The sequence below is a fragment of the Manihot esculenta genome, chromosome 14 (assembly GCF_001659605.2).
Source record: "Manihot esculenta cultivar AM560-2 chromosome 14, M.esculenta_v8, whole genome shotgun sequence".
NCBI lineage: Eukaryota > Viridiplantae > Streptophyta > Magnoliopsida > Malpighiales > Euphorbiaceae > Manihot > Manihot esculenta.
Window position 1 is genome coordinate 1672767 of NC_035174.2, and position 14318 is coordinate 1687084.

Sequence of the window (14318 nt, forward strand, 5' to 3'; positions counted from 1 at the left end):
TGATTGGTTAACGTGGGATACAGGTTATCTAATGTTATTGTTGATTACTTTCAAAAGTTGTTTCGTGCTCAATTGGTGATATGGATGCGGTTTTAAACTGTGTATATAAAAGAGTCACTGATGCTTATATGAATTATTAAGCCGTTCCTATTCAGCTGAGGAGGTAAAGATGCACTTTTTGCCATGCAAGCAGACAAATGTCCAGGTCCTGATGAATTGACTCTGCTGGTTTTTATCAAACATATTGGGATATTGCCGGTCCTAATGTTATCAGCATTTGTTTATAGTGTTTAAATCAGGGTGCCTCAACTCTAAGAAAAAATCAAACTTCCATTGTTCTCATCCCAAAGAAAAAGCAGCTTGAGTATGTATCAGATTTGCGGCCTATTTTTTCATGTAATGTTATTGAGAAGTTCATTGCTAAGATGATAGCCAATCGTTTGAAATAGGTTTGTGTGATATAATTTCTGTAAGTTCAAAGTACTTTTGTGCCACAATGGTTGATCTCTGATAATTTCTTGATTGCTTATGAACTTAATCATTATTTGCAAAGAAAATCAAGGGACAAGTTGGTTATGTTGCATTGAAAACTGATATGAGTAAAACATACGATCAGTTGAATGGGTGTTTTTGCAACAGTGGCTAATTGGAATGGGTTTCAATTAGGGCTGTCCAATCGGTCGGTTTGATTTGGAACCGAACTGAACCGAATTGTAAAAATATTAAAAATAAAAAAAACCGATTATAAAAATATAATCGAATCGATAAAAATCAGTTCGATTACTTCAAACCGAAATCTGTAATTTTTTTTAATTTTCTGTGTTTAATTTCCTTAGAATAATTTAATAAATATTTCTCATAAATTTATCAATAAATATTATCCAAATACATAATGATAATACTTAAAAAATTTATATAAACTCATGTAAAATTTAAAAATATGTATAAAATCAATGTTTCACATAATAAAAATATGTATAAAATCGATTATTCGATTTGTCGGTTATTTAACACGTTTTCCGAATCGAAAACCGAATAAGCCAGAAAATACTAACCGAATCGAATATTTCAATTAAGCAAACCATAACTGATCAATTCGATTTTTCAGTTCAAACCGATTTATGCTCTCCCCTAGTTTTAATGAAATTAGGGTGCAAACAACTTTCATCACTTTTGTCCGGTATTCCATATCTTTTGGGGGCCGAAATTATGGAAGTATCATTCTTTCTCGTGGGCTGCAACAAAATGAGCTATCATCACGGTATTTATTTATATTGTGTATAGAAGGTTTGACTGATTTATTTTATGATAGAATTCGTCATAGTTTGATACATAGCATATAGAATTCGTCGTAGTTTGAGACATAGCGTGCACGTGATTAAATAAGTTTCGATGATAGCTATTTTTTTTATCGAGTTTCTATGGTGAGTTGTTTGTGGTAAAAGAATGTTTTCGTTTGTATGAAATGGCTTTTGGGCGAATGGTTAATTATGATAAGTCTTCAACCTATTTTAGTCACAATATTAGCATCATTGAAAAAGGAGTTTTGTGTTCTTCTTTGGGTGTTTCTCTTCAGCACAGCTCTGCTACTTATCTAGGTTTGCCTTCGTTTATTGACTGTAATAAATATGATGTGTTTCGGTTTGTATTACACAAAGTGTGGAAAAGGATCCAGAGTTGGCATAGTTCGTATTTGTCATGAGCAAGTAAGAAAGTTTTGGTTAAATCTATTGCACAAACTATTCTATCCTACATTATGAGTGTCTTTTTGCTTCCTAAAAATTTATGTTCTAAGCTTGAATGTGTTATGAATAAATTTTGGTGTTGTAATAAATCTTCTGGAGGCGTAATTCGATGGCTTAGGTGGGGAGATCTATGTACTCATAAGAATGCCGTGGTCTTGGCTTTCCAAAAGTTCATAAGTTTAATATAGAAATGCTTTGGAAACAAGCTCGAGGTTTCTTAATAATACCAGCTCTTTGGTATCTAGAGTTTTCAAAGCATGCCATGATCCTCATTCTTTATTTTTTGAGTCACAATGGGGTAACAATTCAAGTTTTACAATGCTGGAGCATATGGTAAGCTGGTTATCTTTTAAAAGAAGGATCACAATGATGTATTGGTGGTGATGGTCATTCAATATTTATCTGGAGAGATTCATTGTTGCCATTAGTTGAGAACCCGTACATTCGATCCTCTAATAATTTTGGCATTACCCATATGCTTGTAAATTTTCTAATTGATGCTCATGCTCGATAATGGAATTTGGATGCTTTGTATAATTTTTTTATAGCTCGGGATATTCAATTTATCTTGCAAATTCCTTTTGAGTATAAATATAGTAGCTGATTCTTGGTAATGTCCTACAGCTCGGAAGGGTAACTAAACGAATTATCTTTTACTCTCACAACTGGGTGAGACATTGCCAGTGTCTCCATTGATCGTCATTTATAGAAAAGGTTCTGGACTGTTAAGGTCATTTATAGAAAAGGTTCTGGACTGTTAAAATACCTAAAAAGGTTAAATTGGTAGCTTAGAGATTGATTCAAGATGTCCTTCCTGTGAATACTAAGCTTTTGTTACGCATGGTTGATGTATAGTCTTTGCCCAATCTATCATGTGACGGAAGAAACAGTGATGCATGCTTTTTTTCATTGTGATATTACCATAGATGTTAGGTCTCTGACTCATCTTTTACTTGAGGTTCTTTATATTCTGTTGAAAAATAAATTATTTCTATTCTTATGCATTGTTTATTGGAGGATATTGCTCGGATTTTTATGCCTTTATGGGTTTATGGTGAAATCAAAATAATGGAGTTTGGGATTTCAAGCTTTGTAATGTTGATCAAATTAAATCCTTTGCATTTGCTTATTATGAGGACTGGAGTGTGGCACAACATAGTTTTTGATCTCCCATTACTTGAGCTGGTTAGTTAGGTTGTCTTCTAAAAGGATGTGTGATACGTACATGGCTATTAGTGATATTTTATCTTTCAGATACAAAACATCTTAAATTACTCTTAATTTTTAAAGATGAAAAACAAATATGTAGAAATTACGAGCAACTTTAGTATTAAAAATAACCGCCAGATACAGCTACAGAGTTGCTCATTTGAACTCCATAATTTTAAAGAAATATGTAGATGGCATCCAGAAATTAATCTCGTTAAAGGTCATTTAAAATTTTATTTATTGATATGAGAAAGTGACCTCAAGGAGCAGAGGATGGGGCGTCGTCGAGCAAGCAGGAGTTTTCGGGAGAAGGTGGCGTTAGGAAAAAGGTGGAAAAGAAGGCAAAACGTTATCCTAGCCTGCCCACCTTCACTTGTTGATTTTACAATTTCCAAATTTCAAATTTAATGCATATTAACAGGTATTTGTTTTTTTTTAAAAAAAAAATATTAACGTTTATTGTTTAAAAAAACTACTATTATTAAACAATACAAGATATAACATTTATGTCCGTTCACCAAATAAGTTATTGCACAGGAGTTTGACGAACATGGAGGGAATCTGAGCAAAAAAAAAACTCACGCCATTAGGCATGAGCATCAGAAGCTCCATTTATAAAAGTCGATTATGCTTAAAGAAAAATCATGCACCATCAAATAAACAGAACCATAGATTTTGTTAGCTTCCGATTTCTACCATGCTTACTAGTGTACCATATAGTTTGAAGTAGCTGGGGATAAAAATTAAGGTTTAAAATAACACAAACATAAAAATCAGCTTAACTCACCCCGACTTCAACTTTTTCATTCATATACATCAACAAATTTGAGGTATAAAGAAGGGGAAAAGATAATGTTAACGCGGAAGATGGTACAAAATTTAGCTCGGTGACACCCCAATGAGTGGCCCACGCAAACCATAATAAACTTGCTTTCAAGAAAAGAGGATGCACATTTCCAGAAAATACCTCTGCATCTAACTTCTCAATGTGAAGCCATATCTGCAACACATTGCACATGCATGCATGTGAGAAACATAAATCTCCATCACGAAGCACATTGTATTTCATGGAAAGCATGTACACAATTTTCTTCCTTTTTCAAATTGATGGAAAATGAAGAGAGCTTACTCCCGAACACAATCAGCGGCACGTCATTGAAAACACTTCAAACCAGCTAACTTCTAGTCCCAGACAATAAAAAGGTAAGACCAGCAATGTATGTGCCACCAAAAATCTCAATCTTTTAGAAGTTAATTACTAATAAATTGTTTAAATTAAAAATTAAAATCGGGATAGAAGGCTGGAAATGAAATTAGTTATGCTCTAGTTGTTTATGGTGTTGCAGTCACATCCAATTCTACTGCATTGTGAAAATGAAATTACTTCTCTAAAATGGGAGTTGCATAGCAGGTGCCCTCTATTTAATGTCAATTAATTATGTTTTCCATAAGCCTGACTGGGGAGAGAAAAAAGAAAAGATGCTCTTCAAGGACACCCAACGAGATGACCACAACTAATTATATGGGCAAATAACTATCATGCTCCTCTGCAGACAGTATGGCTACATCATAGGCTCTTGCCGGGATGATTGGCCATGACACCCACAAAGAAAGGAACAAGGACGGAGGAATCCAGGACAGAAGAGGTTTTTCCTCAGCTAGGTTTGTTAAATAAGGTAAATAGATGAGCAAACCACAGGAATTTTAACATGAAGTCCATGTCAGAGAGGTTGTGAAATTGGTTACTGCTCAGTAACAATGCTAACCTATAAGTGTGCATGTGATGGTATTTACCTCAGAAGCATATTGCCTTGAGAATGCCTTGACATAGCCTAGAGTTGACAAACACCACTGTTCCTGTTCACCTACATTATAGACATTACTTGCCTTCTCGCCATTGGACTGACTGCCAGAGTTCAGAAGAAGTAAGGTTAATGCACAATTGACTATCATACAATGAAATTTATGGAAGAAGAGACAGAGAGAGACAGAGACAGATAAATAGAGAAGGTAAGACATGGAAGGTCACCTCTTTTTGGGTCTTCAATTTGTTGAATCCACGTCAGTTGTGGAAAGGCAACTTGCCCTTTATATGGACCATAGACTCTGAGTTAATTTTTGAGGTGAATTAGGTCTGACTCAAATTTAACATGGTATTAGAGCCCACTCTCCGATTAGGGGCATGAGAGGGTGTGGTTGAACCCCATAATCGATTGTGAGGTGCCTTGAAACATGGTATTAGAGCCCACTCTCCGATTAGGGGCATGAGAGGGTGTGGTTGAACCCCATAATCGATTGTGAGGTGCCTTGAATCACATTGTGAAAAGGGGTAATGTGCCCTTATATGAGTTATAAACAGTCCTCTCCTTGAGCTATCCAAACTCATCTCCTTGAACTAGCCTTTGGAGTGAATAAGGTCTCATCCAAATTTAACACAATTCTCATTATCCACTTCCATTTCCAATGATTCATCAAGGTCAACAACCATTTCATCTGCTTGAATTGATTTCAATGCCCCCAAGGATTGAGCTTTAAATGCATTGGGCAAGCCTTCCATCAGCACATTTGAGAAACTTTTGTACAATGAGAGGAACAATGCCTGCATATGCAATCATGTCAGGGCTCATAACACGCCAACCTCATTGAAAATAGGAATATGTTATTAGTAACCTTATTTTAGCAGTGTCATATAGAGAATTTTATCATGCAAAATATAGTATTTCCCCAGAGTAGCATGACCCAAACCAAGGAAAACTTGCCAACTTGAGATGTTAGCACACAAATTTACAGCTAGAGACAAACTGAGATCACACCAAATGCTTCATTATCTTCACATTTTAATGTCATAGAATATAATATGATATGAAACACCATTAAGAATTGAAGACGATAAAGAGAGAGAGAGAGAGAGAGAGTTCACAGTATATATTAATTACCTCATTTTCATCAAGGGCCTGAGCAAGGAGAGCTTCTTTGGCCTCCAAAGAATCACACGCAGCTATCTCCTCTTCTTCTTCTTTTTTCCACATTTGATTTTATGGACTTCATCTTTGCAGGATTTTCATCAAGTACAGCCTCACCATCCACCAGAGTGAGCTTTGATTCAGCAGCATCTAACCCGGCCTTTGCCTTGGCTGCAGCCACTTCTGCTGATACAACACTCTTCTTGAGAGACAATATCTCTTTCGTTAAGTCAGATATACGATTGTAGGTCTTATTAATGGCATTTCTAAGAATCTGAAAAGGGAGAAAAAGGAGGGATCAAATGAGAAATGGAAATTTTAGGAAGTTCACAAAAAACAACCATATATATAGTATCTTGTTGGTAAGACAAAGTAGTCGCAGAAGTAAGAAGTGACGGTAGCAAAGGCAAACTCAGGTGAGTTTGAGTGCAAATGACAGTGTGAAGAGTATTGCTGTGAAATGCCTCCCATGGACGATCAGGTAAATGAAATTTGCTCAGTGTTATCTGGAAAGAAGACCCATCTTAGAATAGCTAAATTGGATATAAGCCGACAACCCATCACTCTGTCAATTGTAATAGCTGTCATTTGGGCATTATTGTTCCAATAGGAACTCACTTCAGCTATCAGCATGATCTGCTTATCTTGATCATGACATATTTGAGCAATGACTTGGCCATATCTCTCTAAAATAGCTATCAAATGAGTGAAACTTTTAGACCCGATGTCGAGAAGAGTTTGCACAACCACTGTAAGTGTAGCTTCCAAACCATGATGAGGTAACACACTTTCTTCGACCCATGAGATGATTTCTCGGGCAGTTTGCCTTCCCTTAACCTTGTTGCTGAGTTCTGCAGAAAGTGCATGTCGTTCAGTTTTTTCTTTGCCTTCTTCCAAACTGTATTTGAAGTTTGGACCACCCTTTGGTGGAAGCAATTCCTCTAAAGCAGGTGCATTCTCAATGCTCTATATAGACAGATAGTGGGAGGGAATATGTCAAACATATAAGAACCATGGCCAAATACTAATTCTTGAGAGTGAATCACAGAATTCACCAACTTGTGAAGACTATAACTGCTTTTAGCATCACCTATTATCTGCTTAACTTTATCCCAGTATGATAGACGAACTTTGTCCCAGTATATGCTTAAATGAGTTAAATTTGCCAACTAGGAAGGGGCCATAACTTTACATTGTTTATATCAATTAATCATCCCTTTCTAGCAACATTTTTTTTGTACAAGATAATTTTTGTTAACCAGACAGCAAAAACTATACCCTATTCCAGAATCCTCAACTAGCATAGGGCAAAACAAAAGATGCTAAGCTAATAATACTTTGCAACTTAGATATATCACCACTGTACTTAATAAACACCAAAAATCAAGCGAGATCTTCCTTAACATTATTATGCAATTATATTTTATAAATTATGAAATCATATTTTATAAAGTATATTGGTTACTTTACTTATATTAAATACTAAATGCCATATTATAATATATATATATAAAATCTTTGTATTATTTTATAATTTATTTAATATTATAGCTTTTATATTTATTTTAACTATTTTAAATTTTTAATAAATGATTTTTTTATTATTTTAAAATGTTTAAAATTAAATGTTTAATAAAATATAATCTTTAAATTTAATTTTTTTTTCAATTACAAGTTTAGGTTAATTTGCACTGTTAAAATATCGTCCATTTTTAACAAAGAGTCTAAAAATAAAAGCGATGATCCCACATTATTTTAGAACCGAATGTGTAATTATTGGGGGCTTTAAAAGTGAGGAGGGATAATTCGAATGAAAGTACCATCTTGTCCGCACTCATACTATTAATGATATATAATTAGTTGGCTTTATAAATAAATTTCATCTAAATTATATATTTTTTATATCGATTAATTAATCATTCAAATCATTTATTAGTTTCATATCCCATTAATTATTAAAATTAATTTATTAATTAATAATATATTAATTATATTTCATAATAAAAAATTATTTAAGTCTCAATTATAAATTTATTAATATAATAAAAATATACTAAAAAATATCATAAAAATTAAATAAAAATAATTAAATTTAAATATTACATTTCAAAAATAAAAGATATTTAATTAATTTTATAAATTATACACTTTTATATCTTGTAAACTAAAAAAAGCTTAATTTCAAAATAAAAATTATAACTTTAATTTTATTTTTTCAGAAATAATAACTTTATTTTTATTTTTCAAAAATTAATTAATTTAATTTTATAGAAATTAAAAAATAAAATACATTTTACATATTGTTTTAAGTCCTTTTGAAAAAAGAGGCTACTTTTAAACTCTATATGAATTAAAAATTAAAATAATTTATATATATTAATTTATTTTTTTTATAAATGAGACTAATTTTAATTTTATATAATTTAAAAAATTATTATACTTAAAATAATTGTAGGAAATAAAATAATGTATCTGCAAATATACTGTAGGTATAAAAGTATGGCTAATTTATAATTTTTATAAATTTAAAAATAAAAATAAAATAATTGGATTGGGATATTATATTTATGATAATAATAGAAACACAAAAAAAATTTAATTAGTATTATACTTAAATTAAACATAAAAATTAAAAAAATAAGGTAAAGTTAAAATTTAAAATCTGTAATTAAATGATTAATTAATAAAAGAAATTATATAAATTAGATAAAATATCCAAACTGATTCAACGAAACAATTTAATTAAAATTATTAATTTAAATTGAATTGAATTGGTTGAATTTCATCGATTAACCCATTAATACTCTAACGAAGCTCATAAATTATAGAGTTAAGGATGATTCAAATGGACTTCGTTACCGTGTCATTTTTATTTTTTTCCTTATGCATGTTTGAGATTGGACACTATGGTTGGACCTATGATTTAAAAAATTGTGAACTAATTAAATTTTAGGAGGTTTATTATTTAGTTATTGATATTGTTATAATTATTAAGTCAGTTTTTATATTTTTAAAAATTTATTAAAATATTTTTATATTTTTTTAATTTTAATTTTTTTATCTTCTACTGAAAAATAAAAAAAAAATTTATAATCTAATTTTATTCTCGATAAATTCTATTATTTAATCACTAAATATTAACATTATTAATAAATCAGTCTCTTTAAAAAATTAAATTAATCTCTTTATTTTTTAAATTCTATTAAAACGTTTTTTTTTTCTCAATAAAATAATCTCTCTTGTTTTCTTCCTCTCATTGGTAAAGAAGAAAAAAGGAAAAAAAAAAAGAAAATAAACTGAAAAAAAAAAGAAAAAGAACAATGAAAAAGAAATAATTTAATTTTTTGTTGTATTTTTAAAAATAAAAATACATAAAATTAAATAGAAAAAATATTTTATTGATAAAAAGAAAATATAAAAATATTTTAATAGATTTTTTAAAATTAAAATATTAATTTATTAATAATAACCATAGTTATAGGCTAAATATTAAATTTTTTTAAATTTTATAATAATTTTATTTTATTTTAAAATTTTCAAATAAATTTTTTTTACCATTTTAATCATGTTACAAAATATATACAAAATAACAAAAAAATCATAATAATTCACAGTATAATACTTTTTGTAATTTTTTAAAAATTAAAATTTATGATATTTGTTTTTTATTTTCTAAATTTACAAAATATAAATATATAATTGTACAAAGTAATTATTTTTATAAAAATAGATAATTATTATATAAAATATAATTTTAAATCAAATTTCAATATCTTATTTAATTTAGGAAAGTTATCAGCTCACGACAAAAAAACAAAAGGTGTTATCAGCAATTTTGACGGCAATATTAAATAGATGCCGCCAAAAAAATTAGGTAGGGCTTGGGTCGGGATGGCATCAGGTATGAGCCTCAGCCCAAAGTTGGGGGACTGAATAATGGCCCCAATGGAGTTTCCGCAATTACGCATGCTATAGCAGTTGAGAACGAGTACCGCCCGACTTCATTCGTTCTTCGTTTTTCTGGTGTCGGAATCGGGGATTTATATCTTCACAGTGAGCTCAGCGTCCTCGAAAATGCTAGCTCGTCTCGCTGCCGTGCGTCTTCGGGAGATCCGTCAAGTTTTCCGTCAAGCCCCTCAGGTTTTCCCTTCGATTTTCTTTCTCTTCTTCCACTCATTCCTTTTGATCTAATTACCTTGTTTCTTTCATTTCTGCAGATATCACGATCCTTCTCCACCGCTTTAAACTACGTGAGTCCAAGCGGTTGCCCCTATAAATTCTCTCTTTTTTTCCCCTTCTACTTCTGATTTTTTTTTTTAATTTATCTTGTGAAATCTGGCGATTATGCAGCACATTGACACTCCGGATAATAATCCGAACCTTCCATGGGAATTCACTGATGTAAACAAGGAGAAGGTAAAGTGAAAAATGCTGAAATTTTGAATATCAAAGTAATGCCTTTTTTTAAGCCCATTCTTCTGTAATGATATGTTGATTATTTGATATTTTTAGTAAAGCTCCATTTGTTCTGTAGTTCTCGTTTATGTTCAAGCTGTAGTCGATGAATGTATTATTTATGGAGATAATGATGCTAGTGGCATTTGAATTAAATGAACAAGTAGGTTCAAGAGAATCGGGAGTGGGGAAATTATTATCTATTTTGGTTGACTGGTGTACTGGTTGAAGTTCTACAGACCATTTTGTAAGTAAGGGATGAAAATAACCTAAATGTAGGGCTTTTAAACTTGGCTTATTCTGAAACTTTAACTGCCAAGCTGAAGTTTTAGCGACCTGAGCAATCCTATTAAAGCTAGAGCATCTTCTAGGACTGATAACCTTGCAAATTAGCCCTATAAATTATCACATCTCTATTCATTAGGCTATCACATTTGCCTGGATAAAATCTTAACTGATGTGATATTACAGAATAATATTATAAATCTGGTTTATGCTAGTAGCTGTTACTAAATGTTAGGCTCATAATTGGTGTATGGTCTGCACTCAATGAAAGTATCTATTCTAGAAAAGACTTTGTGAGTTTAGCTGGATTCTAAATTTCATTAAGCGTGTTGCTGCAGTTTTAGGTTGGAAAATGTTAATGTAGGTAAGGCATAGTGTTGATGCAGAACATATGATTGAATAAAACTTTTTCTTCCCTATTGGTGTGCAAGCATCATCTTTTTTCCCCTTGAAAATTTTTGGAGTTTGTTAATCTGTATTGCTTTCTAATTATTGTGTATGCATACATTTTTGCAAGCACATTCAAGAAGTGCAGGTGTTCCAGATGTTCTGTTGGTTGATTTTCTTGCTTTGTGCTTTGGCTACTATGTTATAAGTAATTCCTGATTGTCCCAAATTTTTTATAAGCTTGGTCCCACTTATTGATCTGAGTTTACCTGAGGAGCTCAGGCCATTGCAAGCATAGCTAGAAAAGAATAAAGCAACTTCCTTAGCAAATTTTTTTCACCTCAAATCATAACATTTTAGATATTAAGACCTGCCTTATTTAGAACCCCAGCTTACCAGTGAATTTTTGCATTCCAAGGAATCTTCCGACAAGGGTGGGTGTATGAGTATTAAGGAAATAACAATATATTTATAAGTAAACAATATCTCATCAAAAAGACATAAATAATTCACTTTATATTTACTTCAAGGATTAAAATTAACTTGTCACTATCGAACAGTTCTGTTAATGTGGTGACTATTGTTTTCTGTTGCCTCTTCTCTCTTCTGTGACTAGGATGATGCAATAGCCTCTTTGTTATAAGGGAGAATAAAATAGAACTAAAATTGGGAATTTATCATCATATGCTGTGAACACAGCTCATTGCATTGTGCATACAAATTGAACAGTTTTTCAAGTTTTCTGGATATTAAATTCGTGGATCTGCTCCCTATGACTTCTTTAATCAAAGTTTTAATATTTTGATTGGCACATTCTTTAATGATGTTTAGATGTTTAATTGCTAAATTATGGTGTTAGGTTAAAGAAATAATATCTCACTATCCATCCAACTACAAGCAATCAGCAGTTATTCCACTGTTAGATCTTGCACAGCAGCAGCATGGCGGTTGGCTTCCTGTGTCGGCAATGGATGCAGTAAGTAGAAAAGGATACATGAACTTTCTAATTTCAATTCACGTGTATGAACTTGTACTAGTAATTTGAGCTATTCCATTGCAAGTGAAAAAACTAGTGAAATGCTTTCTATTACATATCACATATGGTGATACACAGCCATCAAATATAAAATGACTAGTTGGTTGGAGTTGAATAGCCAATTCTAATACTCACATATCATGCTGCTTTCTGTTTCAACTTTTTATGAATAAATTTTTAGTTGAATGTCCTATAAATGCTTCAGGTTGCCAAGGTTATTGAAGTTGCTCCTATACGTGTTTATGAAGTTGTGACATTTTATTCAATGTTCAACCGGTCACCGGTAAGAAAATCCATCTTTGAATAATCTGAATTTCATTATTCTAAGCATGCCAAATTGTGGTGGTCAAGGTGCTGCTTACCTGAATCCTCAATCATTGGACTTTCAGGTGGGCAAGTACCACCTACTGGTTTGTGGCACAACACCATGTATGATTCGTGGTTCGCGAGAAATTGAAGATGCATTACTGAAACATTTAGGAGTAAAGCGCAATGGTGAGCCCTGACAAAAGCATGTTGACTGCTTTCACATTATGTTTGACCACACATTAAGATTTTCAGTTTTGAAGAATAAACCTATGAATTTTAATCTACAGAAGTAACAAAGGATGGTCTTTTCTCAGTGGGGGAAATGGAATGCATGGTGAGTCTTTTGCTCTCTTTTTAATGGTCTGAACATGAGCTTTTCCAATCAAGCTTATGGTTGGTGTTTCTTGGTCAATTTTGGATTAGGATGCAGATAGTAAGGATATAAATAAATCCATGTCGTTTATTCCTGTGAAATGTTTGGAAAAATGTCTTTCGAGCGACCATCTTTAATAAGCTATTTATATAACTAAAATGTAGTTTTGTACTTAGAAGCACATTTATGTGTTTGTGAAAAAAAAAATGTTCATCAACATGGCTTGCCTAGTATTCTAATTGCTATATGTGGTATTTACAAGAAATCTATGCTGCCAACCTCAGAAGGGCAAAAATTTGGAGACTGAAAGCATCTTAGTAAAGGTCTAAGAGCATGTTTGGTAAAGCATAATGGAAGGTTATGAAATTTAATGAACGAAATGCATGGAATAGTGAACAAGAATTTTATTTCATTAAGCACCATTGTGACATGCTGAAGAGGCACTATTATCAAATCCTTCCTTAACAAACAATTGCAGATTAGTGGGTGTGGAGGGCTAGTCTTGCATTCCAACTTATCTCCCTCTGTATATATTTTCACTATTCTCATTGTTGTGATTGACTTGAGCATGGTTTAATGTTTGTTGTTGCTTTTGTCTGCAGGGATGTTGTGTAAATGCTCCCATGATTACTGTTGCTGATTACTCCAATGGATCTGAAGGATATACATACAATTATTACGTGGGCCCATGACAATTACTTCATATTGACAAAGATGTATTTTTATTTCCCAATAACTGAAAGCTTTGGAAATTTCTTGTTACTTTCTTATACTGCAGGAAGACGTTACTCCAAAACGAGTTGTTGAGATAGTCGAGATGTTAAGAACGGGAGAGAAGCTACCAGTAAGGCAACTGAGCAGGTTGCTGGAGTTTTTTCTTTTTTGATTAAGGATATTGTTGCTATTTTTTAACATATTTATGTTTCAGCCTGGCACACAAAACCCAAAGCGCATTAAGTGTGGACCAGAAGGAGGCAACACTACTCTGCATGGTGAACCAAAACCTCCTCCATGCCGGGATCTTGATGCCTGCTGAAGTTATGGTAAATGTTTTCTTCAATAATGAAGCTTGGATGTTTCAAGATTCCCTGTATCATTCTTATCGTTTTCTTAATCTTAACCAATTTTTTTGTGTCTGCCAGCTTGGTTTCTGGCAGATGCTCAAAATTCTCAATTCATATTCAAGTTAGGAAATGGCTTAGTAGTTCCTTGATAAGCGTGAATTTAAACATGTAGTGCGTTCCTCTATATGGTCTGGTGGTATAACATGATTCAGGACCATCATAAAGATGAAGAATGATTGGTACTTTTCGTAATATGTTGCCGCTCCAAGGCAGTCTACTGGTTACATTAAACTTTCTGAGCTAATATTTCATTTACACTATATATTCCATTTGCCTATGGGGCATGTAGAAAAGTGTCCCGTGTTCGTTGTTTTATTTAATTTCTGAGCAATTACAGTGGCCTATATTATATGGGCTGTGACCAACAGGATTGACGAGTGTGAGGATTTATTCTTCATATCGTGAACATGGCCCTTGTTGGCATAGCAGCTG

The 14318-nt window shown here is 32.3% G+C and overlaps 1 protein-coding gene and 1 pseudogene across 1 annotated transcript; one reads left to right on the forward strand and one right to left on the reverse strand.

Moving 5' to 3' along the window:
• Positions 1–3737: 3737 nt before the first annotated feature.
• LOC110599754 lies at positions 3738–7755 on the reverse strand (annotated as a pseudogene).
• Positions 7756–9794: 2039 nt separating this feature from the next.
• On the forward strand, positions 9795–14148 carry LOC110630740 (NADH dehydrogenase [ubiquinone] flavoprotein 2, mitochondrial). The gene is made up of 11 exons (XM_021778298.2): positions 9795–10057; positions 10135–10167; positions 10268–10333; positions 11904–12020; positions 12286–12363; positions 12470–12575; positions 12677–12723; positions 13365–13442; positions 13541–13606; positions 13691–13805; positions 13905–14148. The coding sequence occupies exons 1-10, from the start codon at positions 9992–9994 to the stop codon at positions 13796–13798; spliced, it is 765 nt and encodes a 254-aa protein (XP_021633990.1). The 5' UTR covers positions 9795–9991; the 3' UTR covers positions 13799–13805; positions 13905–14148.
• Positions 14149–14318: the final 170 nt, after the last annotated feature.

What these genes read in the sequence shown, in the direction of transcription:
- LOC110630740 (XM_021778298.2), top strand. Translation starts at nt 9,992, where the DNA reads ATGCTAGCTCGTCTCGCTGCCGTGCGTCTTCGGGAGATCCGTCAAGTT. An exon ending in TCTCCACCGCTTTAAACTAC is followed by an intron (nt 10,168 to 10,267) that starts GTGAGTCCAAGC and finishes GCGATTATGCAG; the next exon opens with CACATTGACACTCCGGATAA. An exon ending in GAACGGGAGAGAAGCTACCA is followed by an intron (nt 13,607 to 13,690) that starts GTAAGGCAACTG and finishes TTTATGTTTCAG; the next exon opens with CCTGGCACACAAAACCCAAA.